This window comes from Leuresthes tenuis, unplaced genomic scaffold (assembly GCF_036924035.1).
Source record: "Leuresthes tenuis unplaced genomic scaffold, fLeuTen1.0.hap1 SCAF_3, whole genome shotgun sequence".
Lineage (NCBI taxonomy): Eukaryota > Metazoa > Chordata > Actinopteri > Atheriniformes > Atherinopsidae > Leuresthes > Leuresthes tenuis.
This window is the reverse complement of record NW_027325357.1, coordinates 29,054,032-29,077,957: the sequence shown is the minus strand read 5'-3', so window position 1 is coordinate 29,077,957 and position 23,926 is coordinate 29,054,032. Positions and strand designations below refer to the sequence as shown.

The 23,926-nt window shown below is 42.5% G+C and overlaps 1 protein-coding gene across 1 annotated transcript; it reads left to right on the top strand.

The window, feature by feature from the left end:
• Positions 1-2,822: 2,822 nt before the first annotated feature.
• On the top strand, positions 2,823-22,802 carry nucks1a (nuclear casein kinase and cyclin-dependent kinase substrate 1a). Its single transcript, XM_072382933.1, has 8 exons — positions 2,823-3,132; positions 15,790-15,839; positions 17,476-17,566; positions 17,936-17,982; positions 18,066-18,218; positions 19,612-19,761; positions 19,951-20,103; positions 20,308-22,802. The coding sequence occupies exons 1-8, from the start codon at positions 3,116-3,118 to the stop codon at positions 20,556-20,558; spliced, it is 912 nt and encodes a 303-aa protein (XP_072239034.1). The 5' UTR covers positions 2,823-3,115; the 3' UTR covers positions 20,559-22,802.
• The last annotated feature ends 1,124 nt before the right edge of the window (positions 22,803-23,926 follow it).

Below are 23,926 nucleotides of genomic sequence, written 5' to 3'. Positions count from 1 at the left end.
CCTCCCCTCTGACTGTAGATTTGATCCTTAAATTATCTTTCAGTATCAATTTGATATCATGCAAACATCACAAGCTTTGAAGAATAACAGGCAGAGAGAGGGGGGGGGGCTTTAAGCTTTTAAAGACTGTATCACATCTGTACACATGTCTTAAAACATGTAAAATGCATAAACAGAAAGAAGGGACTGTTATCTGTTGAGTAACGCACATTTGTCGGAATGGCGGGATGTCGGAATGGGTGGCACAACCCATTCTACACATGAGAATGGCAATATTACCTCTATAAAAAGTATTTAGGAGAAGAGTCATTTTCAGAAGGCAAAGAAAAGGAGGAAGTGGAGGAAATGTGCTTGTGGAGGGTGTTTTGTGAGAATTCTGAGGGTAAACATGGAGGATCATGCTTACATGATGCAAGACCAAGACACAGCCCATTAGAGTTCACTGACACTTTTTCCCTTAAGCTTTTATGTAAGGTCAGAGAGACGTTTGTCGGACGTTGATACTTATGTTGAGTGAGGGTTTTATGAGAAATGACTCATGAATCCCAACTGTGAACGAAAACATTAAATCTGATTCCATCTGATTAGCAGTTTTCAACAGCAGATGAGGAGCAAATTAGTCATCCATTCCCGCAAGAATTAAAACATAATTTGAAATGAGTAAGTAGAAATAGGCTAGTTATGTCGTTCCTCCTTGTTAGGTCACCAGGCCAAGTAAATGATGCAGAAAATAGTTTAAAAGTAAACAAAGAAGCCCAGACATTTAAATAATCATCTCAGTAAATGCTGTCTGCTGTTCTGGTGCCACAGCTTCCCAGTGAAGTCATGCAAGGCACAGCACATTTCTTCGTATAGCAGCTTAATGTGGACAGTGAAAGTGTTTTAAGTAAGATATAATGGTATTAAGATAGATATCAAAACAAAACACTATCAAGAAACTTCCACACTTCCACTGCATTTTTTCATGGGAGAGAAAATAAATCTCTATGAGCTCTAAAGCCATATGGTGAAGTCAAGGCATGAAATAAAAGAACTCTTTATACTATGATACTGTTCAGGGATGTGTGTGTGTGTGTGTGTGTGGGTTGGGGGGGGGGATTCGAGATTATCCCAGATGTCTACTTCGTCCACCACGAACATGCTGCCTTTTCATCACAGGTCTATGCAAAGAAACTGACAACTGTGCACACTCAGTTTAGAGTCATTAACTTACCTCATACATGTGCGAAAGGAAAAGAAAAACTAAAAAGTATTCGAACTCCACACAGAAAGGCCTGGCTGAGACTCAAAGCAGGAAATGACCATATGCGTTAGATATTTTATTTTCTTCTTGCTTATCATTATCATCATTATTATATCACAATGCTTTTTTCTGGCCAGCACTAACACGTCTGTCTCTTTATGGTGCCTGTAAAGCTCCTGAAAGTTGCAGACTTTTGGGCTTAAGTTTATTTTGAGCTATGTAGGTTGGTAGGCAAGTATAGAAATAGCATGCACTGCATAGCCTGTGGTCTCAAGACACATGAGAGCAGCCATGAGTTTTTGTTGTTTTGTTTCCGTGAACTACATCAAGAACCCAGCAAAAATGGACACATTTTGGCTGTGTGCAACACTAGGTGAATCAGAGGCACTTTGATTGTGAGTTTGTAGTAGATCTGCTGTATGTCAAATAGCCAAAACAGTAGTGATGAACAACTGCAATTCCAATTCTTTTCACCAAAAGAACATAGAGCACATCAAATATTGAAAGTTTGAAGGATTTTTTTTGTTGTTGTGAAAAATCAAAAATCAGCACATCTACATTTTGATGGCAGCAATCCATGTTGAATAAAATTGATCATAAGCTAGTTGGGAATATAATAAAAAATTGTTTCACAAATGTACTCTGTCAATAATACTAAAACAGTCAGGATCTGCAGCTGTAGGGGCCATAGACCATTCGCTTTTCTTTTTATAAGCTACCATTAACCTGATACTGGAGATTCAACACGGAATGTATAAAGCTGTGCTCATTATGAATAGGAAACTGTACAGTATATTACTCCTAACATTTCATCACACAAGCTCCTGTTCATCCATTTATACCAAAGTGGAGCAACGTGAGACAAGTACAGTTACTCAAGCGTGACCTGAGTACTGTTGAACTATTCAAATGTACCTGAACCACATGGTTGGTACTGCACCAGAGTAGCTCTCTTAAACAAAAACTGGAAGAAGCAATTTCATTATGAAATCTGCTTGAGATCTGTTTTGCATCAACATTTGAGGAAATGTAACAGACTTGAATTAAGTTACATATTCTTATTAATGTCTGAGACTATAAAAAAAGTAAATCTGTGAGAAGTCTTACTTTGAAATGACAAATGCATAAATTGTATAATCTTATAAGCCTTAATAAAACCTGTAATGCAGATGCATCTGCTGCCTACATCTCCTGCTGCAGTAGCCTGCCAGGTGAGACAGAAGAAAAGCCAGTCTCAGTATTAGCACAGTCAATGTGCCTGCTAAAACATATTATATGTCATCATCATATATACATGATGTCCGTGCAGGTTGTAACCTATAATTGCAATGTTACTTCTGCTCTTCTGGGACCCACGCTGAAATGCATGTTTTAAATCCAACCTGAGGGCCTCTTTTTGTTTTCTCAACAGTGCCGTTTCAACCGAGCCTGCTAACGGAGGCGGAGAATTACTTGCAAAAATGCTATAAGGAGCACCTACGTTGTCCAATAAAAATGAAATCTTGCGTTCGAATCAGCGAATGGGAGCAACAGAGAGCCGTACTGGTCCTCTCACGACCCGCAGGGGCGGGACTTGTTGGCGAGGACCCACCCCTCAAGGCCGCGGGGTTTGGTTGCACACGAGCTGCAGTTTCAGTTTGTTTTATTCACCATTTTGAGTAGCTGAGGGTAAAAATAAATAAGAATATTTGTATTTGGAGAACAAGGCGCTGCCGTACTTTTTTTTTCACGCGCTAGCTTGGACGGCGGACTTGTGCGTCAACCTCGCTTCCCTTGGTGTTGCAGAGCGGGAATCTATTTCTTTCCCCCCCCCCTGTGCTTTTTCTTCTCCCCCTTTTCTCACATCCTTAACCTCTACAGTATTCCTGCAAAATGTCAAGACCAGTGAGGTAGGTGTGCTAAATCCGTCCTCTGCTCTCCGCAAGTTAAATAACGACACTGTGTTGTCTGGTAACTTGCACACTCCCTACCATGTTGGGTTTTTATGAGCCGCGGATGTGTTTATTTCATGAAAAAAACAATGGGAATGTGTCGTGAGTGTCTCCCTTCTCGCGTGTGCACCCTCTCTTTCTAACATGGATCCCGGCGGTGTGGACCGTTCGCCATGTCTTGTGGAGATAACGCGCAGCCCGCCGCTGTGTCGTGTGTGTGTCATGCTTTTAAATGAATCCATGATGTGCATTGTTGGCTGCTACATAGGCCAAGCGGGAAATTAGTCGGTGTGATTTAACTAGCTACGTTCAACGGCTCACTTTAATCGGGTCAGAAAACGTTTTCCCCTCTCTGACTGAGAATGAGAATATGGCTACCCATTCATCCAGGGGAGGTTCCAAAATGCTGCTAATACCCCAACAAGAAAAAAAGGAAAAAAATCACCGGAGGAGGTGGTTGGCCTCGGGGTTTGATTTTGTTGCCGCGCAGACTGAGCGTGTCGGTGTTGTCGCCATTATCACGTATTTACAACGCGTTTGTGTGTGTAGAACAATAGAAAACCATGTAGGAGTCCACGAAACTGTCGTGGTTGTGGGGCCAAAAATGCGGGGAGAGCTGGTACATTTTCAGCGCTGGCTGTAAATGAACACTGCTGGCTGATGTCAGAGGAAGGCGGAGAACTACAAAAGTCACCACACCCCCTCCTCCACCCGCCTCTCCACTGCGAGATTCCCACTGTGATGATAGCGCATGAGGTGATTCTGGGCTCTTTTAATCCTGATTAAAATGCCCCGTAGCCTGATAAGACGTCGTTTATGCCAACATATTTGTATTTTGGAATCCATTTGTTTTCCCACGGAATCTAAATAAGGTTTTACCGGTGTGTATTTTTGATTTTTAATTACTATCAAATGAAATGTGGGATGTACATTACGTTACATGTGGGATGTACACGTTTTTGGTCAATTTGAATTGTGCTTATGGGTCCGTGTGCATGTATGGCTGTGTCATCGTGGCAGAGGTGGTCCTGGAGACCCATGAAAGCTGCTCATAGGTAGATATAAGTACTTTGTTTATCTGTTGATGAGCAGATTTTGTGGCACCACAACCGTGCAAGATGAACTAGTAGATCTGATACATGCCTGCTTACAAAGTTATGTGGTCTGCTTTGGCAATGGGTGTCTTATGGCCCCTGAAAAAAGCACCTGAAGAAGGCAGGTCAAGGGGACTTCACACCTATGTACCAGGCTCTTTCACTTCCTATTTATTTGTAACTCCTCATTCGAACTCTCTTTAATCTGATATCATAAATCCATATCAGATTCTGATGCTTGATTTGTCTCATTGGATATCGCACTGATGTTGCCAATCCTTGTCCTGATCCGCATAAAGATCTGGATTCCACAGTGTCGAGTTTTTACTAATGATATAGACTCGTGTTTTGTTCTTTTAAACCTACAGCCAAATAGTCATGGCAGAATTAGGTGATTAAATGTTAAATTTAAGCTGCATATGAAAAATAATAATAATCCATAGACGAGGATAGCACCAGCATGTCTTGCTGGCGTCTCCGGTTGCCATGACAACATAGGGAAGATCGGCACATATTCTGGCATCAAAGCAAAAAGAAAAGAACTTCCTTGTCCACGTAACAGCAATCAGAGCTTTTAATATCTTCACCCTGACCAGTTGTCAAGGATAGTTGTTTTCAGGGGCAAAGAGTCCCGTTTTTACGTGGATGACGGCTGCAAACGTATGGAAAAACATTTGTCAAAGTCCCCGTGTTTGTGTATACACAGCCTTACTTTGAATGGGGGAAAAAAACAGAGTGACGTAGAATACTGAGAGGGAAAAAACATTTAAATAAAACAGTTCTGACACCCCTAATATTGCCAATCCCTAAAACTGCGATTTGGTATTTCTGTATGTTTTACAGTCAATCCAACACATAAGTACTGCTGTTCATAAAAAAAAATCAAAAGATCCGTGGGGCGTTACTGTTTGATTTACGAGCTCGTGCTATGTGCTTTCTGTCAGATTCGCTTTAACCCCTTTAGTGAATAGAAGCTCTTCCTTCATGCTGTGCTCGGATGTGATTTAAGTGCCTTGTGCAGACTGATCAGCACAGTCCTGATTTACAAATGTTGCAAGCAGACTTGTTGTAGCTGACTGGAGGTGCCTTTGGAAACTGTTTAATGAAGTTAGCAAGCTCGTATTTTCACAAACGGAGCGCAGCACAAAGTAGTTGCTTTCTTTTCGATCTGATATGATAGTAACCCTATAACGACGGGAAGAAGATTGTCTGCCTCGCTCAAAGCAGCTGTCCATGTCTTCCTCTTTTCAGATATGCGTGTCCACAGTGTCTCAGCAGGGTTCTTACTGATCTTTAATTTCTGAAAGAATGTGCTGATAGTTCTATGGACAGAGCGAGAGTGACGGGACGACTGTTTGTTCCCAGCCCGTGTCGAGCCGTACATCGAATCTGTACTCCTGATTAAACACACAAACGCACACCTTCGCTTTTCCAGATTTAGCAAAAATGATGGCTTTATGAAGGGCTGCTCGGTGGTTTGGTGGTTAGCACCATCGCCTCACAGTGAGAGGGTTCCAGGTTCCCTGGCTGGAGCCTTTCTGTGGAGTTTGCATGTTCTCCCCGTGTATGTGTGGGTTCTCTCCGGGTACTCCGGCTTCCTCCCACCGTCCAAAAACATGCATGCTAGGTTAATTGGTGTCTCTAAAATTGTCCTTAGGAGTGAGTGTGAGCGTGTGTGGTTGTTTGTCTCTGTGTGGCCCTGTGATGGACTGGCGACCTGTCCAGGGTGTACCCCGCCTCTCACCCGATGACCGCTGGGATAGGCTCCAGCCCCCCCGCGACCCGACCAACGGATTAAGCGGGTATAGAAAATGGATGGATGGACAGCTTTATGAAAACCATTTTAAAAATCAAACAAAAACAATTTCCTGGTTTAATTCTCTCAAACAGTGGGCGTAATTGTAAGTAATCGGTGGAAGAGTGGACCCCTGAATGATAGGCAGGGCCTAGCAATGGCCCACCAACCTGCCACAGAATCTTTTAACTAAGTACATCCTTCTGTTGCAGATATTTTAGTTTGGAAGCACAAGCAAGACATCAACTTGTAACACATTTGCAGGCTGTTGGAACATTTTGAGTCAAGTTTTAGTTCACTATCCAGGAAGTAGTAGCTGCGGTAGCCAAACTAACTCACACAGTTAGCAGCATTTAAAGGTGTTAGATATGTTAAAAGACAACGTTAAGCGCAAAGATTCAGACCCTCTATGTATCACATACCAACACACACAACGATTGAGGCACGCTGGGGGTGTCCCGATCAAGATCTCTCTGTCCCTGATCCCGATCCGAGCCATCCAAGATACTGTCGCTGCCAATAGTCTTAACCTGAAACTTGCACCCCCCAACACACACACACACACACACACACACACACAAATTACCACCACTCACTCACCCAATAAAACGCTGAGCAATTCTTCAGCAAAAGTTTCTGTGGCAGTCTCACTCCGTTCCTCTCTTCAGGCACAGAGAAGAAACATCACTGCAGTCTGCCCTGATCAGAATACGGAGTGTGCTCCAAATTTAGCCAACTGGACTTTCTTTTCAGTTTGTTACGTAGAGGACAAAGAGCATCTCTGTAGCCGACAAGGACGTGAAAGTTAGAGAATGACTCTATGGCTGTCTGTCTGTGTGTCATGTAAATATGAATGCAGCCAAAAGTTGAGAGTGCTGTGTTGTGTCCAGTCACGTGTAAGCTTCCACAATTCCAACTACAGTAATAATCTGGGATCAGAATAGGGTTGGGCGATTAATCAGTTTTATCAAATCATTTGAGTTTGACGTTTATGACGATTACGAAAATTGTTTTTGTTTTTTTTTTTTCTTTAATAGACACTGCCGATGTGCTTGGGCTTCTGTAGTTCAGAGTCGCACAGAGACAAAAAAAACAAAATGGCAGCTAGCGAGGAAGGGCTTGTTACCATAAAAAATGCAGTGTCATCAATTATTTGGAACTGGGTCGGTTTCGCGACCTCAGACTCGGAACAAGTGTCCACATGATGTGGCTTCCTTGTTGTTTACAACGGCAGTGCCTGCCATCTTGTCTTTAGTTGCACTTTAAATTTAGTGAAGGGATGAGTCATTTCTGTCATTTGTAATATGTTTTTAAAAAGGGAAGAAAAAATCAAGTTTGGGCTGAAAGAATTTTAAAGATTTTATTTTCATGCCACATCACCAGACCCTGAATCAGAATGTGTTGGTATCGGCAGATATCCAAATTTACGTGTCTGAATCTAGTCAGAATCTAAAAAAGTGGATCAGTGGGTCTGGTTTGGTGCCATCAAGAATTCTAATATATTGCAAGGAGGAAATTGTGAGATATTTGTTTTAACTTTTGTGCTTTTCACATAAATGCTAGTAATTTACAGTAGTCTGTACACGCTGCTCATTCAATACCTGATTTAATTATTTTTAACTCCCTCTTTGCTTCTTGCTGTTCTGCTTGTAGGGTATTGAGTTTCTATACAATGTTGCTATTTGGGCAAACAGTTCAGTTTTTTTGTTTGTTTTTTTCAAACGCGTGCCTGGTTACACAACATCAAAGTGCCGGCTTTTATAACATCTGTGTTGGTACACAACACTGTGCACTAGGGCGAAAGCAGAGCGTGTAAACAAAGCATCAACATGCATCAAACCTGAAGGGAAAACAGCCATTCAAACAAACCATAATTACTTTAATGTTTAGGACTATCTCTTCCTGGCACAGCTCCTTTCTGCTTCAAGCACAGACAAGGAGACCTTGCACCGCTGCATTATCAATAAAAACATAGACTTATTGATGTGGCGGCTGACTTCTTCTGACTGCAGTCTGTTCAGCGAGTGGCAGAATGCACCAGGACCATAAGCCAGCTGATGGCACTCTGTTGCAGCGTAGCTAACAGCGAATGAAAATATCGTATTTCCTCAACAGGAGGTCAAGGCCTTCAACCCTTAAAGAGGAACTCCGGTATTTTTAAACCTAGACCTTATTTCTGGCATGAAATGCGTTTATCTGCTCACTGAGAACAGTTTGGCGAAAGTCGGCGTCCTTTGGAAGCTATTTAGATAACTCGAGATCGGCGTATATCCATATAATGAATGTCTTTATTTCACCAATACTTTAAGAAGAATGAATGAACGAATGCATTCTATAGCTCTGTTAGCTCATAGCTACTGTTATGTGGCTACTTGCGGCTGTAGGAGAGCTAACGGTGGGATTTCTACACAGGCACTCTACTGGGCCCACTTCATCCACACGCCCCCCTGGAGCACAGTTTATTTACTCCTTTCTCTGTGACAGTCGGCTAACTTCACACAGAGTTTGCTACTGTGAGTTTTGTGCAACATGGCAGAATATTTATCAAATTTTGACAATGTGAACGATGACTTTGAGTAAGATGGACGTTCTTACCGGAGTGAATGAGCTGTGCTGCAGCCATGGGTGTCGATGAAGTGGTCCCAGTAGAATAAAAACCTGTGTGTGTAGAATTCCTTCCGTTAGCTCTCCTATAGCTGCAAGTAGCCACATAACCGTAGCTAACCGTAGCAGTGCATGGTGACTCAAACAGTGAAGACGATTGCAAATTCCATCACAACTTGTTCTGTGACGCCGGCTTGATGCGCGTGAAAACACACCAATGCAGCACTGAGCTGCTCTGTTAACAATGAGATGTAACCAATATGTGAAAATGAGCATAAGGAAAAACTGGCATGGTTAGAAGGCTTTTTAAAGAGTGGCAACTGACAAATCCTAAATTTGTTAGACAAGCTGCTGTTAATGTCTGTAACAAAGTAATCTAATCACTGGCAGCAGCACACACAGCAGCATGACAGTGACATCTGTGAAGTGGCTCTGGATGGGGGATTTATATAAATCTTACTGAAATCACGAGAGCCCAAACTTAGATGGTTTGTGAGTCTGATACTGATTCAAGCATGAAATGCTCGCCAAAGTGGTTCATTTTTAAGGGTTAAATAAAAATCAACCATATCTGTGTGGGTTGCAGAAATTCTCTGAGGTGTTGTTGAGCAGATTGACGATGCTGTCAGGGCCATCGGTCAAATTTTGCTACACATACACGGTTTAAAGTAGCACATGTGTCAGCAGTTAATGTACAGACATCAGTAGTTCAGTTGCTTGTGAGAAGTCTAGAAAAATATCATGCTGTCAGTGGTCCACTGAGCTTCTGCCAAACAGAAGCTGTAAAAGATTTGAGGAGCAAGAGCTCAGTGCATGAACATAAACAAAGTGACGGCTTACATTCAGCTGAAAATAGTGATTGGGCAGGCTTCCCAAAAACGACTGCTGGTATGAAAACAAACATCAGAAAAATGAAAGGGACACTGAGCCCATGTGCTTGCACTGCTGCCTCAGCTTCATGTCACACGCTGAAGCTCGGTTTTTATCGTTCTCTCTTGAATTAAGCAGAGAAGCTACACTGGCTCTGGATTTTTAAACAGGGCGGTGGCAGCTAAAGATGCTCCGGGCAGGATTTCTGGGGCCAACACGGTGTTTTGGGAGCCTTTGATTCATAATGTGACATATTTACTGATGTACAATTTTAAACATTCTTTGATGTGTCACATTTAGAGATGTGAGGGTCGCAGCAGCTGATTTATTGTTGGCCAACATGAGCATCATATCACTGATTTAAACTACAGAATTAAACTGCGTTGGGAACAGCGTAAAAAAAAAACAGCTTTGAAATTGTTTTCTTATTCAATTCAATTCAATTTTATTTATATAGCGCCAGATTACAACAATTGTCATCTCAAGGCACTTAAGTAATATAGTCCAATTCAAGCCAATTGGAATTCAATTTATTGTAATCATAATCCAATTAATTCATATAGAGCCAATTCAAAAAATTAATATCCTAGCTAAGGAAACCAACAGATTGCACCGAAACTTGTCTTCAGTCCAATCTCCCGTCCTGAGCGGGCCTGTGGCGACTGTGGAAAGGAACGACTCCCTTTTAACAGAAAGAAACCTCTGGCAGAACCAGACTCAGGAAGGGTGGCCATCCGCCTCGACCAGCTGGGGTTTGAGAAGACAGAAAAGAGGGAAAAGAGGGGGGAAAACACCATAACGCCATTCAAAGGATATCTGTTGGAACAGGGAAACATACGTTAATAACCACAATAATGTCACATGTACATAAAATCAATTGTGAAATTAAACAGGGGGAAAAAGAGAGCAAAGTGAGGAAAGGTGTGACAGATGAGGTCCCCCAGCAGTCTAAGCCTATAGCAGCTTAACTATGGGATGTTTCAGGATTACCTGAGCCATCCCTAACTATAAGCTTTATCAAAAAGGAAAGTTTTAAGCCTAATCTTAAAAGTGGAAAGGGTGTCTGCTTCCCGGACATTTACTGGCAGCTTATTCCACAAGAGAGGGGCCTGATAACTGAAGGCTCTACCTCCCATTCTCCTTTTAGAAACTCTGGGAACAACAAGTAAACCTGCAGTTTGGGAGCGAAGTGCTCTGTTAGGAAAATACCTTACAATTAAATCTTTAAGATATGATGGAGCTCGGTCATTAAGAACTTTATATGTGAGGAAAAGAATCTTAAATTCTATTCTGAATTTAACAGGGAACCAATGAAGAGAAGCTAAAACTGGAGAAACATGATCTCTCCTGTTAGTTCTCATCAGAACTCTGGCTGCAGCATTTTGGATCAGCTGGAGGCTTTTCAGAGAAGATGTGGGACAGCCCAATAATAAGGAATTACAGTTGTCCAATCTTGAAGTAACAAATGCATGAACTAGTTTCTCTGCATCACCCTGAGACAGGATGTTCCTGATTTTAGCAATATTACGAAGGTGAAAGAAGGCAGTCCTAGAAACCAGTTTTATATGTGCGTCAAATGATAAATTCTGGTCAAAAATAACTCCAAGGTTCCTCACTGTAGAACTAGAAGCCAAGGAAATACCATCTAGAGTAACTATATAACTAGACAATTTCTCCCTGAAGCGCTCAGGTCCAAAGAGAACAACTTCAGTTTTGTCTGAATTTAAAAGCAGACAGTAGTTCTGAGTCATCCAGGTCTTTATGTCTTTAAGACAGGCTTGTAGTCTGACCAACCTGTTGGTTTCATCTGGCTTCATAGATAAGTACAGCTGAGTATCATCAGCATAACAATGGAAATTTATGCCATGCTGTCTGATAATGTTACCTAATGGAAGCATGTATAAAGTAAAAAGAATCGGTCCAAGCACAGAACCCTGAGGAACTCCATGACTTACTCCAACGTGTGAGGAAGATTCTTCATTTACAAGAACAAACTGGAATCTATCAGATAAATATGACATATCTTATGCTGTATGAATAACATTTTATGAAGTAACAATGGAATAATAAAAGCTAAATGATAATAACCAACTAAGTTGACTAATAGTTCCAACAATAAGATCAAGACAATTCCCTCTTTGTTCTGGTGGCAGGACTGCAAGTTGTCCAGCAAAAAGAAAACAAAAAAATATATATATATAACCCTTGCAATAGACATATTATCTACCGGTCATTGTCATGACGTAATGACATTGTTTGCAGTAGTTTTGGACAAATGTTGGTGATTTTGGGAGCATGTTACCGTGTCATAGTTTCCTCTCATAACTTGATTCTGCTGTGTTGTCTAATTTGATCATTTTGGGGAATTTAATGTAAGTACGATGTGTATATTACTAACAACAAAAAATATGACTACAGTGGCTTAGAAATATTTTTGGTCATGCTGTTTATATACTTTGTACTCCTGATACTGTGTATTAGTTATATGCTTAGTGACCGAAGGAATGAGATCACAGCTACAAGCGGCTGAAATGGGTTTCCTTCGGAGGTGGCTCGGCTCAGCCTTAGAGATTGGGGCGAGGAGCCTGGCCATCAGATATCAGCGAAATGGCAAAAAAATCATGATCACAATGTTATTTTCTATATTGATGGATCTTGATCATAATATAGTTTAACGCTGTCAATTTCAGCGGTATACCAATAATGACCGCACCATAAAACAAATGTAGTTTAACTTAAGAGGAGTTTATTTACAAGAGTGAAGCGACTGAATCCAAACCACTTCACTGACATAGTGGGACCTTTTTTGTCAACTGCTTCGACAGATGATGGGAAGATGATGCGAGTTTGGCGACACTCATTCTCGCCTGTGTTTTTCCTTCCTCAGTCGTTGTAGCCTTTTGGGTTTTCTGGGCAGTTAGCAACAAGCTCAGAGGCACATTACCAGCATGTAGTGGACTGGAGTGTTCTGAGGGATGCACAGCTGGTTCTGTAGCTAGATCGACTGAAAATGTTGCATGCTGATCACCAAGATCAACGTCAATTTAATCGCAATCTGATTTTGCGAGCGTGTCATCGCTCATCCCTACGTTTCAGACAGATCAAAGCTTGTTTGGAAACCTTTGTACATTCATGTCCGCCGCACAGTAAAGTTGTTTTACTGCTGACTTCTTATTGTGCTGACGTGATCAGATGAATGCAACGTTTTTATTTCCGTTTGTGTTGAGAGACTGATGGAAGTGTGACACAATCGCAAGGCACGATTCGAGCTGCTGATTTGATTCATCACGAGTTGCTAAGAACCCCTCAGCAGTTTATGTATCAAAACAGCAGCTTGCTACTCGTACAGTGAGTGAGAAGAAGCAGGCAGACTTGCTTGGTCAAGCATCTGCATCTCAGGATTTAAAGGAGAACAGTTATACCCCTTTTCCACCAGTTCACACAGGTCACAGGCACCTTGATGATGATGATGTTTGTGAAATAATTTGGTCAAATTCCTCACGGATCAAGCACAGCAGCCCTCTCTGTACTCTCTCTGTAGCACTCGCGTACTGAGGCGGTTGGATCGTGCCACTGAAGTCGCTGCTAATGCTCACTCCGCCCTCGGTTCAGCATCAGGCTGTTATGACAACAACTGAGCACGAGCACTGGTCATGGCTGCCTACACACCGTTGCAACCATATATGTTTGAGCCATAGTCAGACCCTGAGAATGTAATATAACACAAGCTGCTGTATAAATAATTTATTTCTGCATGTTTGTACCTGCATGAACTAGCGGTTAGCATTAGCTCGTGGTAATGGGATGAAAGAATCACAAAGCACACTTATCTGTCCTTCCCCCATGAATATTCGGTATCGATCCCTCTTTTAGGAAAATTTTTGCTTGTACTGACCCAAATTGTGGAAGCAGTCCATGTCAAAATGTTTGGCACACAGATAGATTTATGCCGACCGTGGCCGGAACTTCGCCTTCAACAATAAACTTTATCCACTCCCGTCGTTGGTCCTCTGAGACTCGGGTCTTATGCAGGGTCTTGTGCTGGTCACTGCAGCCAACAACAGAGCAACTTACATGCTTAGCTCTCAAATTCGTCATAGTGCCATCTGTTTTTTTTTTTGTTTTTTTTCTCGCTGCGATGAATGAAATATGGGCGCCTCACCTGAGCTTTGCTGTTTTATAACCTGTCGGGCGTGGTGGGTGGAGACTGGGTGTTGGCCACTGCTGGAGAGTTCAGATTCCACTCCCCTTTCCACCTTTCTATGTAGGAAGGGGAGCGGAATCTGAATGTGGCGCCCATAGCGACAACAGAGCGAGTTTCCACATCAGCGCACGTGAAAAGGACGCGGTTGTAGTTTTTGAACACTGTATGGTTGTACGCACCCCAAATTCAAATATATTAGTGTAGAAGAGCTGGAAAAGTGATTTTTGCATAATATGTCCCCTTTAATATAGCGTGAAGGAGTCCGTGCAACACATGCAAAAGGAATCCGTGTGTACTCTTAGTCTTAAAGAATTTCAGACTTGTTTCACCATGACAACGGAAACAGAAAAGAGCAGGAGAGAAACTAATATAAAGGGCTGGAACAAAGTCAGCAATGTGACACGATGGCGCCACAAATATGTTGATGAGCATCATCTAACACCCTTTAGCTACTTTTTAAGCAGACTTTGGCTACATTGGAGTTGCAGCATTGCTGCCACGTTGTGCTGCAGCTCGCTCACTTGAGATGCTAACATGTTCCATCCCTATCGGGTAAAACAGGTTTAATTTTATAGTACAGTTAAAGTGTAGATGTGTGACAGTAAAGCTGTTGTGCTTTTTCTCTGCTTTTACTGTCACAAAAATCCAGAATTACTTTATTTTCTATGTAAGTTTGCAAAGACTATTAATGATGGAAATATCTCTCGTTCTTTACCATCTTCTTTTCCTGTTCAAGACCGATCTATTCCAGTCAATCTTGTGACTGAAGCAGTCCCACTGATGGAGAAACCTCCATTCCGCAGGCACTCCTTATTCAACAAGTGAGAGAGTTGGGTTGAACTGACGCGGGATGTTCACTGCTGTGGTTATGATGGCTGTAGAGTTTTGTCATGGTGGCAGCAGTGCACTGCTCATCTGCCATGATCATCACACTCAGTGCACGCTATACGCAGACAGGTGGTTGTTTAGCATTAAGGACTGCTGTGGTTATTTTGATTAAAGTATGAAAAGTGAACCATCTTTAACAACATTTTCACCAACTGTGAACATGAATGTGTATTCAGGGGGAATTACGCTCACTACTAGGAACACAGTGCTGGAATAGAACTGAATACACACACACACACACACACACGTATATATATTTCTATGTACATGTAGTGCATGGGATGTGGCTGTGTGGTGAGAGAGGACACATACACACTCTGCTTTACAGGGGAGCAGCTTAACCAACAGATGTAAAGGGCGCTGTCTGATTTTATGTCTTGTTTAAGGAATATCAGTAGAAATGAAACAGGTCAACATACTGTCATCCCTTTTCCTGCTGCACAAACTCCCCAAACGAGACGGCTCAGACGGGCAACAGCAGCCTGACACAGGCGGTCCTGCTCGTCTGAGTCGCCGCAGCTTGGACACTGAAGCGCTCCATGTTAAGATGCTGTGGTCTCCAGTCAGATGTTTGTACAGAAGAACTAATAAGTTGCCTGTTCGCTTCCAAATCTCAAAAACAAAGTGTGTTTGTGTTTTACAACTCTGCTAATTCAGACTTCTGGCTTTGAAATGCAGTTTTTGAAAGTATTATATTTTTTTGTTATGCTTTTATTTTGAAATGTTTTTGTTATTCGTGCATAAATAACTGTATTATAATGTACTCTTTGCACAAATGTTTATTAGGGAGGAATGTTCTGTAGTTTTAACTTGCATCAGCCCTCCTCTCTAAGTCAGCCCTGCTACACCACTTTCTGAAGGTGTGTGTAGTTGTCTGTCACCCGAGGCTTTACACATCCAGCTGGCCAAATGAAGCGGGGTAACTGTAGAAGACAGGCCAGTGTCCGGTTCAGTGCCCCATGGCTGGAGGCTGTTTGTGGCTTCTCAGTCCAAAAAGTACAATTCAGACATTCATACACAGCTGACCTGTGGCTTCCTGTTCAATCACCAGACATGACATGCATCCACTTAGTTGCCAGCCCCCTGCTTTCTATTTTGCATTGTTTTATATCAGATGAGGACTGTGACTCTGAAATCTGACACCGTGTGTTTGTTCACAGGAACAGGAAAGTGGTGAACTATTCACAATTCAACGAGTCTGACGACGCAGGTAAGCAAGTTTCAATATATGTGGATACAGTTGGCATCATTTCTATTTATTTAATGTAGTAACTGAACAGCTGATCAACCTCAGTCCAAAATCACACCATAATCCAACACTTAGCTGGAGGCTCGCTTCACTCTTTCTCTTTTTGAAAAGCCTCATGCAGCAGGACGTCACCACGGAACATTTTTTTATTTTTATTAAACCATGAAACCTGGAATCATTCCATGAAACCTGGAATCATTCCATGAAACCTGGAATCATTCCATGAAACCTGGAATCATTCCATGAAACCTGGAATCATTCCATGAAACCTGGAAACATTCCATGAAACCTGGAATCATTCCATGAAACCTGGAATCATTCCATGAAACCTGGAATCATTCCATGAAACCTGGAATCATTGCATGAAACCTGGAATCATTCCATGAAACCTGGAATCATTCCATGAAACCTGGAATCATTGCATGAAACCTGGAATCATTGCATGCCTGTTCAGCGACGGTGGCGGGAATGTGACTGTGCTGAGGACAAGCAGCGGTCACATCCACCTTAAATGAGGTGAATAATACCTGCAGCATGCCAGCCAGCGGCTGAGTGTCTTTGGTCCTGACAGAAAGATCTGGACAGCAGTTGGATTCGGTCCAGTCTGTGCAGACATGAAGTCATTCAGATGATACCAGATGATTTGTTTTGTTCCCAGTCCGAATCATCCATCCTCATGTTCACTGGATAATATTTTTCCAAGGGGATACGTCTTTTTACTGACTCAGCTAACCATTTTTTTTGTGTCATGTCAGCGTGTTGACATTCTAAACGAGCCTGAAGCCGGTTTACGTTCTTTGAATATTTTCCATCATTAATCTTTTCTAGTTGTCTTTATTTTAGATCAAATATGAAAGTGCTGACTCATTAGAACACAGGGAGATGTAGTCGGTGCTGTCAGGAGCCACACAGCGACCTCCCGTCCACACTTGGCTGAATGTGCACGGTTTGGCTGACCGCCTTCCACGCTAAATGTATTTTACTGTCAGTTTGTTGAAGAGCTGCGACCTGGAGGCCATTGAGCTCATCTGTGACCAATATGGAACGCAGGAGGTTGCAACAGCACCCTCTGTGCAGAGGGAGAACTGGCTGCAGGATTTCCTCCCGGGGATGTGCTTGCAGAATGAGGAAATCCCTCATTCAGAGTCCTACCGACTCCTGATCACTTCCCTGAAACGTTCCCAGACTTTGGAACACTGGCTGAGGTCCTCAGATGAGTCCTGCGAAGTCATCTGTCCAAAGCAAAGATGCAAAACTTTTTCACACATACACCGAAGTGCTGAAATGTTCTGCTGGTGTTCTGGAGTGGTGCCATGTGCTCACTCCTCACTATTGTGGAAGTGCTCAGATTCAGGTGGTGTTGATACCAACACATAGTGATCATCAAAGAGCCTCACTTGCTCTTTCTTTGCTCTCTCGTTAGAAAGAAAACAATAATTCTGTTTTAGACCTGTTGCATCATCATGAAGGAGCCCAGACCACACGTGTGCCTTACTTCAGTCTAACAGAGCTTCACTGTACAGCATACCTTTATTCTCCTCCTCTGTTTCTAAGCGGATGCATGTTCTGACCTCTTGTCCTTTCTCCCTCTCTGTAGATGAGGAGTATGGTGATGACGAGCCGAAGAAGGTGCGCGCAGCCCCTCGGGAGCCCAAGCACAAGCGCTCAAAGAACTCACAGGATGACAGGTTAGCATTGAGTGGACCGGTAAATATCGGCCTCCTTTTCTGTGTCATTATCAGTGTTTGTTTTACTATTATTATGATGATTCAGTCTTATAATATCTACTATTTAAGAGGGGAGTAGAATAAACCTGAGGATTCAAGAGCAGCTTCTGGAAGCCAATAGAGACACACAGCAGCACTGAGATGACAGGATACTGGTGGGCAGGTGCAGGTTGGGAGATGATGGCATGAATGGGGAGAGCAAAGAGGAAACTGGTAGTTTAACAAATACATGGTTCAGAGAGGAGAGTCTTCTGATAGTAGTGTCAGAGGCGGTGGGTTGTTGATGGACTCCTTTAGTTACCGATAACAATGCTTTTTTTTCCTTTGCAGTGAGGACTCTGATGACAAGCTGTCCAAACCCAAAAATGATTCAGCAGGTAAGTCAGCCTGGTATTTCTGAGATATTTACTCCGACACGGTGAGAACATGACACCTGACTGCCCTCTGTGTCCTGCCGCAGACGACTTCGGCAGCGACGATGAAGACAATGACTTTGGAGAGGAGGAGGATGAAGACGGAGGAAGCGACTATGAAGAAGAAAGAGGGAAAAAGGGAAAGAAAGCTAAGGTAGAGAAGCCCACCAAGAGGGGCCCAAAGAGAAAAAGGGCTGCAGGTAACTCCACTTTCTTACTTTACCACCTTAAAATGCTCCACATCGTGTGTCACCTTTTCCTTTATCACCTGATAGGCTGTAGATATTCATCTTTACGGTGCATCCACAGGAATAATCGGTCGCTGTCACCTGCATTTGTAATCTAGTCTGTGTTTTTGATATCCTCGTTAAATATGTTTCCATCTGTGTTGGCCATTTTCCTGCGAGGGATTAAGAGTTTTCATTTGAAGCTTTTTGGCTAGTTGATGGGCAGTTTAGGGCCAAAGATTTATTTCTGTAGCTGAATTAAATCACTAAAAAATAACCGCCTTATGTCTGCCTCATCCAAGTTGGGATGAATAATTAACCTTTCCAATTACAATATGTGTGTGCGCTCGGTGAGGGAAGTATGGTCATCCACAGCAGAACGTGGCCTGCCTTCACTGCTCCCCTGGTGGAGGAGTTGAAGAGGAAAGCAACAAACAACATAACAGACGCACAGCAGAGACTGAGGCTAAGAAAGTGCCGGGTGTTCCTCAGAGAAGCATCCAAAGCAGCAGCGGTTGTGTTTTTGGTAGGATGGGACCTCCAAAGGTTAGGAGTAACTTCTCGGTTGGAACAGCGCTGACTTTGCTATGTTTATTTAATTTGGATAGTGCAGGCTGATGAACATTAGGAGAATTTAAAGAATTGCAAAATTCCTAATTTGCATTCTAGTCCCACGGCAGGTGAGAAATTCCCACCATTAGTTCCACCCTCCACACATTCACACACTACAAACAGCTCAAACTCTGCCAGGTTCATACTTGTTGGTGATCTGGCAGCTGTTAGCTGGCTACCTACCAGCCATTTAAACTGTCAATCTATACTTTGACACACACATTAGGAAAAATGCTAAAAAATAACTTTACATTAACAACAAATACAGTGAAAACAACCTAAAAAAAGAACCCCATTCATCTTCCATTCGCACATTTTTGCCCTGCATAAAGTATTGTGCGTTTTCAGAACGTTTAGCATACACAGAACCTGAAATTCCTACGAGGATCTTTAACATCGGAGCAATCCTTACACAAGAAGTCACGACGTGGTGTCCCAGAAACACAGCCTTTACGGATCCCTCCTGGAAGTGAGCAGAAGTTGGCCGAACTCAGACAAAACACCCGTGCCTTTTGGGATGTTTTTGTTTTATCGTTAACACGCTGCACTTTGCTCTTTCTTTTTTCTGTGAATTCTGGTTGTTGTTGTTGTTGTTGTCATATTTAAATGAATTGATGGCATTTTCATCAACACAGTTAAATTAAAAATATATATATATTCATACCTCATTCCAGGAAAGCACTTTCTTTACTCTTGTCTTGTTCTCCTCCACCTGCCACACTGAGTCCTTGTGTAACCTTTTTTTTTTGTATAGATGACAGCGATGACGAGAGGGAAGTGAGTCGAAAGCGCACAGTGCGCCAGGCAGCCTCCAAGGCCGTGTCCAAACAGAGAGAGATCCTGCTGGGAGACGGAGGCAGCGAGGACGAGGAGCAGGAAGACCCGGAGGAATCCTACATGGACCGTATGTACAACACAGCAGAGGCGCAAGCCTTCACCGAATACCACAGCCAAGAGCATGCTATCGCCTGATAGAGTGTCCAAACCAGGACATTAATAAGCTGATGTTTCCAGCTTGATAAAGACAAACACTATATTAGAGCAGCCCGTGTGTTCTGTGTGTCATTCTTCTGTGCTCCATCTGCATGTGCAGCTGATGAGTCCGGCAGTGATGAAGACTTCATGGTGGAGGATGATGATGACAGCGACTATGGTCACTCCAAGAAGAGAAGCAAGAAGGTGATTCGACGGGGACGGCCTGACAAGAAAGAGAAGAAAAGCCCCAAACCCCGACTAAAGGCCACAGGTGAGGTGCTACTGCTGATCCAGCAGAAACCCAGAGTTCAAAGTTGGTTCATGATTTGTTAAGAGGATCCGTGTGGTGGTTCTGAGGTCCATTTGATAGCCACATCACTTCTCTATCGGGTCCAGTTTAGGCTCCCATATTCCTGTAACTTGTTCAGAAAACTGTACAAAGTACCCAGGCTGACGGAGTTCTTTCTTTCTGTAGTGACCCCCAGCCCAATGAAAGGAAAGGGGAAGGGGCGCCCCAGCACCAAGACCGTAGAGAAGAGCTCGCCCAAAGAGGAGGAAGAGGAGGATCCCGAGAGTCCCCTGGAGGAGGAGGAGGAAGAGGAAGAGAAGAAGGAGACTTCTCCTCCCCCCAAGACAAAGAAGGAGGCCACTGGAGGAGAGGAGGAGGAGGAAGATGAAGAGGAGGAGGATGGCTCAGAAGAGGAGGCACCCTCTGGAGAAGACTAGAAGATGGTACCTGTTTAAAGCCCATCCTCAACATCTCTCTGTCTCCTTCTTTGTGTTTTTGTCTGTTTATTTAGTTTTTTTGCTCTGCATTTAGAGTGTTTTTGTTTTATTTTCTCCCTCCTGATGGCCTGGCCCAACGGTTTGAATGTCTCTCCCTCAGAGCAGCAGCCTCTGCCTCCTCTCTGTAGAACGGTTCACCAGCTTGTGAGCATCCGTCCCGTGTGAGCGTTTCACCAACTCTTACCTTGTGACTTTCTCTCCGCGTGCGATCACTGAGCATGTTGTTCGGTATCCGTGAGTAAAGCGCTGTATTTCATACACGTCGTCGTGCGCATGGCTCAGCCTCCGCCCTCTTGCTGCTTTTTTAGCAGAGCAGCATTGGGTGATAGTTTTAAACAAGTCTTTCGTTTAAAGCGCCGTCTCTTTTCCTTTTTTCTCTGAAAGACAACATCGCTGCCCTGACAACGGGCTGCAGCTCTGTAGACCAGTTCCCGGTGTTGAGTGTTAGCTACCTGCCACCATCGCACCCTTTGAAACTGTGTGTGCTCAGATTTATATGCCTGTTGAATTACTTCCTGTATTTTTTTCTCCTGCCCATCGGCTGCCTTTATGAAAAGCTTTTCAGTTCTTTACATGATGCACCCACGCTATGTGAAGCGTCCCCTCCGGTCACAGCTCTCACACACACACACACACACACACACACCTCCCTGCATGGCTGTGGCGTCCCCACATCCAACCCCTTGTGCCAGGCACCTCGAAATCCTTTCCGTTTCTCCGAAATGCAAGAAGAGATGTTTTTTTTTTTTTGTTTGTTTTTTCGGTTTGTTTTGTTTTTGTTGTTTTGAGAGTTAAAAAATGAATGTTTTTTTTTAGTTTTTTTTCTCCTGTTGGTTCATTGTTCTAATTCTCTATTCAGATTTTTTTTTGTAATGTTTGTTTTTTAAGAAAAAGAAATAAAATGTATCTTGATTTTAAAGAAACGAAGTCGATCCTATCCAATCTGTTCTGCTTGATGGTTGGAGCAGCCATCCCCTCCCCACTTATTCCTGTTATTCACTCTTTCCTTCCTTCCACTCCCATCAGCTTAATGGTTACTGTTGGTATCCATATTTGTTTGTAGGAGACTTTTTGTTACCCACATTAGTATTTCCTAAGTGGATCCATTCTAAATTCTGCAGTACTGAGGCTGAAAGTAGACTAAAAGCGGGCAGCTCGGTATGCAAGTGGCGTTCATTTGTCTGTTAATGCCTTAATTTTCATTAAGTTGAGTTTCAGTCGTGGCTCTGATATCATCACTTGAGGCCTGAGAATGTAACAAGTCGTCACGTTTTAGGTCTTTGCTTCAAACAGCAAATTAGGCTTAAAACAAGTCAACAATTTGTACGATCAGCAGACCACCCAAAGCCATAAGCAATCTCAAAACTTGTGACTCGGAGATCAGGTACAGCACTTGTGAGATTATCCTTTTTTTTGCGATAAGTAGTGTTTGATGTCAAAGCAAAAAAATAGAAGAAGAAAACCAAGTTGCTATCGCAATTGTGGGAGCGCGTTATCGTGTTGAATCGTCCCAAGACTGCAACAGAGATCTGTCCTGGGTGTGAACGGGACGCGCGAGCTGACTTCTCGGTTCAGAAGCACATTTGATTGTTTTCCGCCTGTCCTCGCCAGCGGGTTAGTGTGTTTTTCTACGTTCAGGTTCTGAATTGGTACCAATTCCGTACAGTCGTTTTAAGACTATTGGATATGTTTGACAACATAAATAAGCGAAAAGTTTATACCAACCTAACACTCTGAGAGCCGTTTGCTGTAGGACCAGATATTGTCTTGTATTTCACAACACTGAGGGCTTGTGTGAGGCTCCTCTTCAACATCCCACAGGGGGAACATGGCACGAGGCTATGATCTCCTCCACTTTCATCCATACTACAGTTTCTTCTGCTGTACTGTGTCTGTTTTTACTTTTATTTCATTTTTTAAATCTACTCTCAGTTGTACTGGCAATGTTAATGTAAGCCAAGTTGTGATTTCTACAGAGACCAAGTGAAGAAGCCTTTGTCAGTCGTGTGAAAAAGGAACGCTGAACTCTTCAATCTTTTTGCATGTTTTGGAAAAAGTGCGAAGCGATAATGATGATTATGCTGGCAATGGTAATATTGTGGTCTTAAGGAGAAAAAAAATATGAACGATGATGTTGATAATGTTTTGGTTTCCCAGCTTCTAATAAAGGCAACCTACTTTTTATACAGATTAACTACTTGTTTTGTGACATTGAGCTCTGTGTGGGTGCTAACTGGGGGTACTGTGCCAGATGTTTTGGTGGGTAATGAACAGCAGTGCTCAATGTTCAACATTCAGAGGCACCAATCGGTTTGGAGACACTGCTGATCCAGATCAGTAACGTTTTATGTAACATGTTTAAAAGCCACACTGTATTTACATTCTTTGCAAAATGAGGTACTGGTATTCTTCAAAGATGAGGCTCCAAATTTTCAAATATATCAGATCTCCTACTCAGAGATTATAAAACCTTTGATATTTTGTTACACAACATCTTGGCAACACAAAATAGGGTTTGGGGAAAAAAGAAATGATGAAAATGTGGAAAAACATTTAATGTAAGAAATGTAAAAAAAAAAAAAAAAAAAAAAAAAACTGAGGATAGATGCATGTACTGTGACCCCAAATTTAATGCAAAGTGGAAGAGAGCATATCAAATGTCAAAACAATTTCCAAACGAACTGTGAAATTCTTTCATTTGTGCTTCACTATCTTACCTTTGAATGTACATCAACATCTCATCAAGCTTGTCATTTTCCAAACAATTCTTTCTTTTTATAATAAAGAACACAAGGGCAAATTTAGTCATTTCCAATAAAAACTAGGGATAACCTCTGAAATGCTTTTTATTTCATAGTTGTAGTTTATTCAGAGGCCGAGTAATAAAGGTTTTAGTGGACAGAAATGATTCTGCCAAGTATATTTGAAAAGCTTCACTTTTCAGGATGCTCCTCTGTGCTTCAAGCTCTTTTCTTTGGTGATAATGGCTTGAAATTATTGTCAGTGAACACAGCTAGTTGCTACATCCACAATGTCAGCCAAAACTCTACTATCCAAAGAATCAGCATCTTAACCAGATCCACAAAGATCGTTTGTGCTACATATTTCCCTTTTGTCAGGAGCTGACTCAATTCACAGAGGCCTTGAATGGATTTTCTTCTTTAAAGTGGAGCTATGTGGAAAATCTTTTGTGAGAAGTCAACTTGCAATAAAGAAGCAGTCAGAGCGCCTTCAGTTTGGAGAATCTGAAAGTATTAATGATGGATGAGCTACGCCAACTGCTTCTCAGAACAGGGGCACAAGAATAC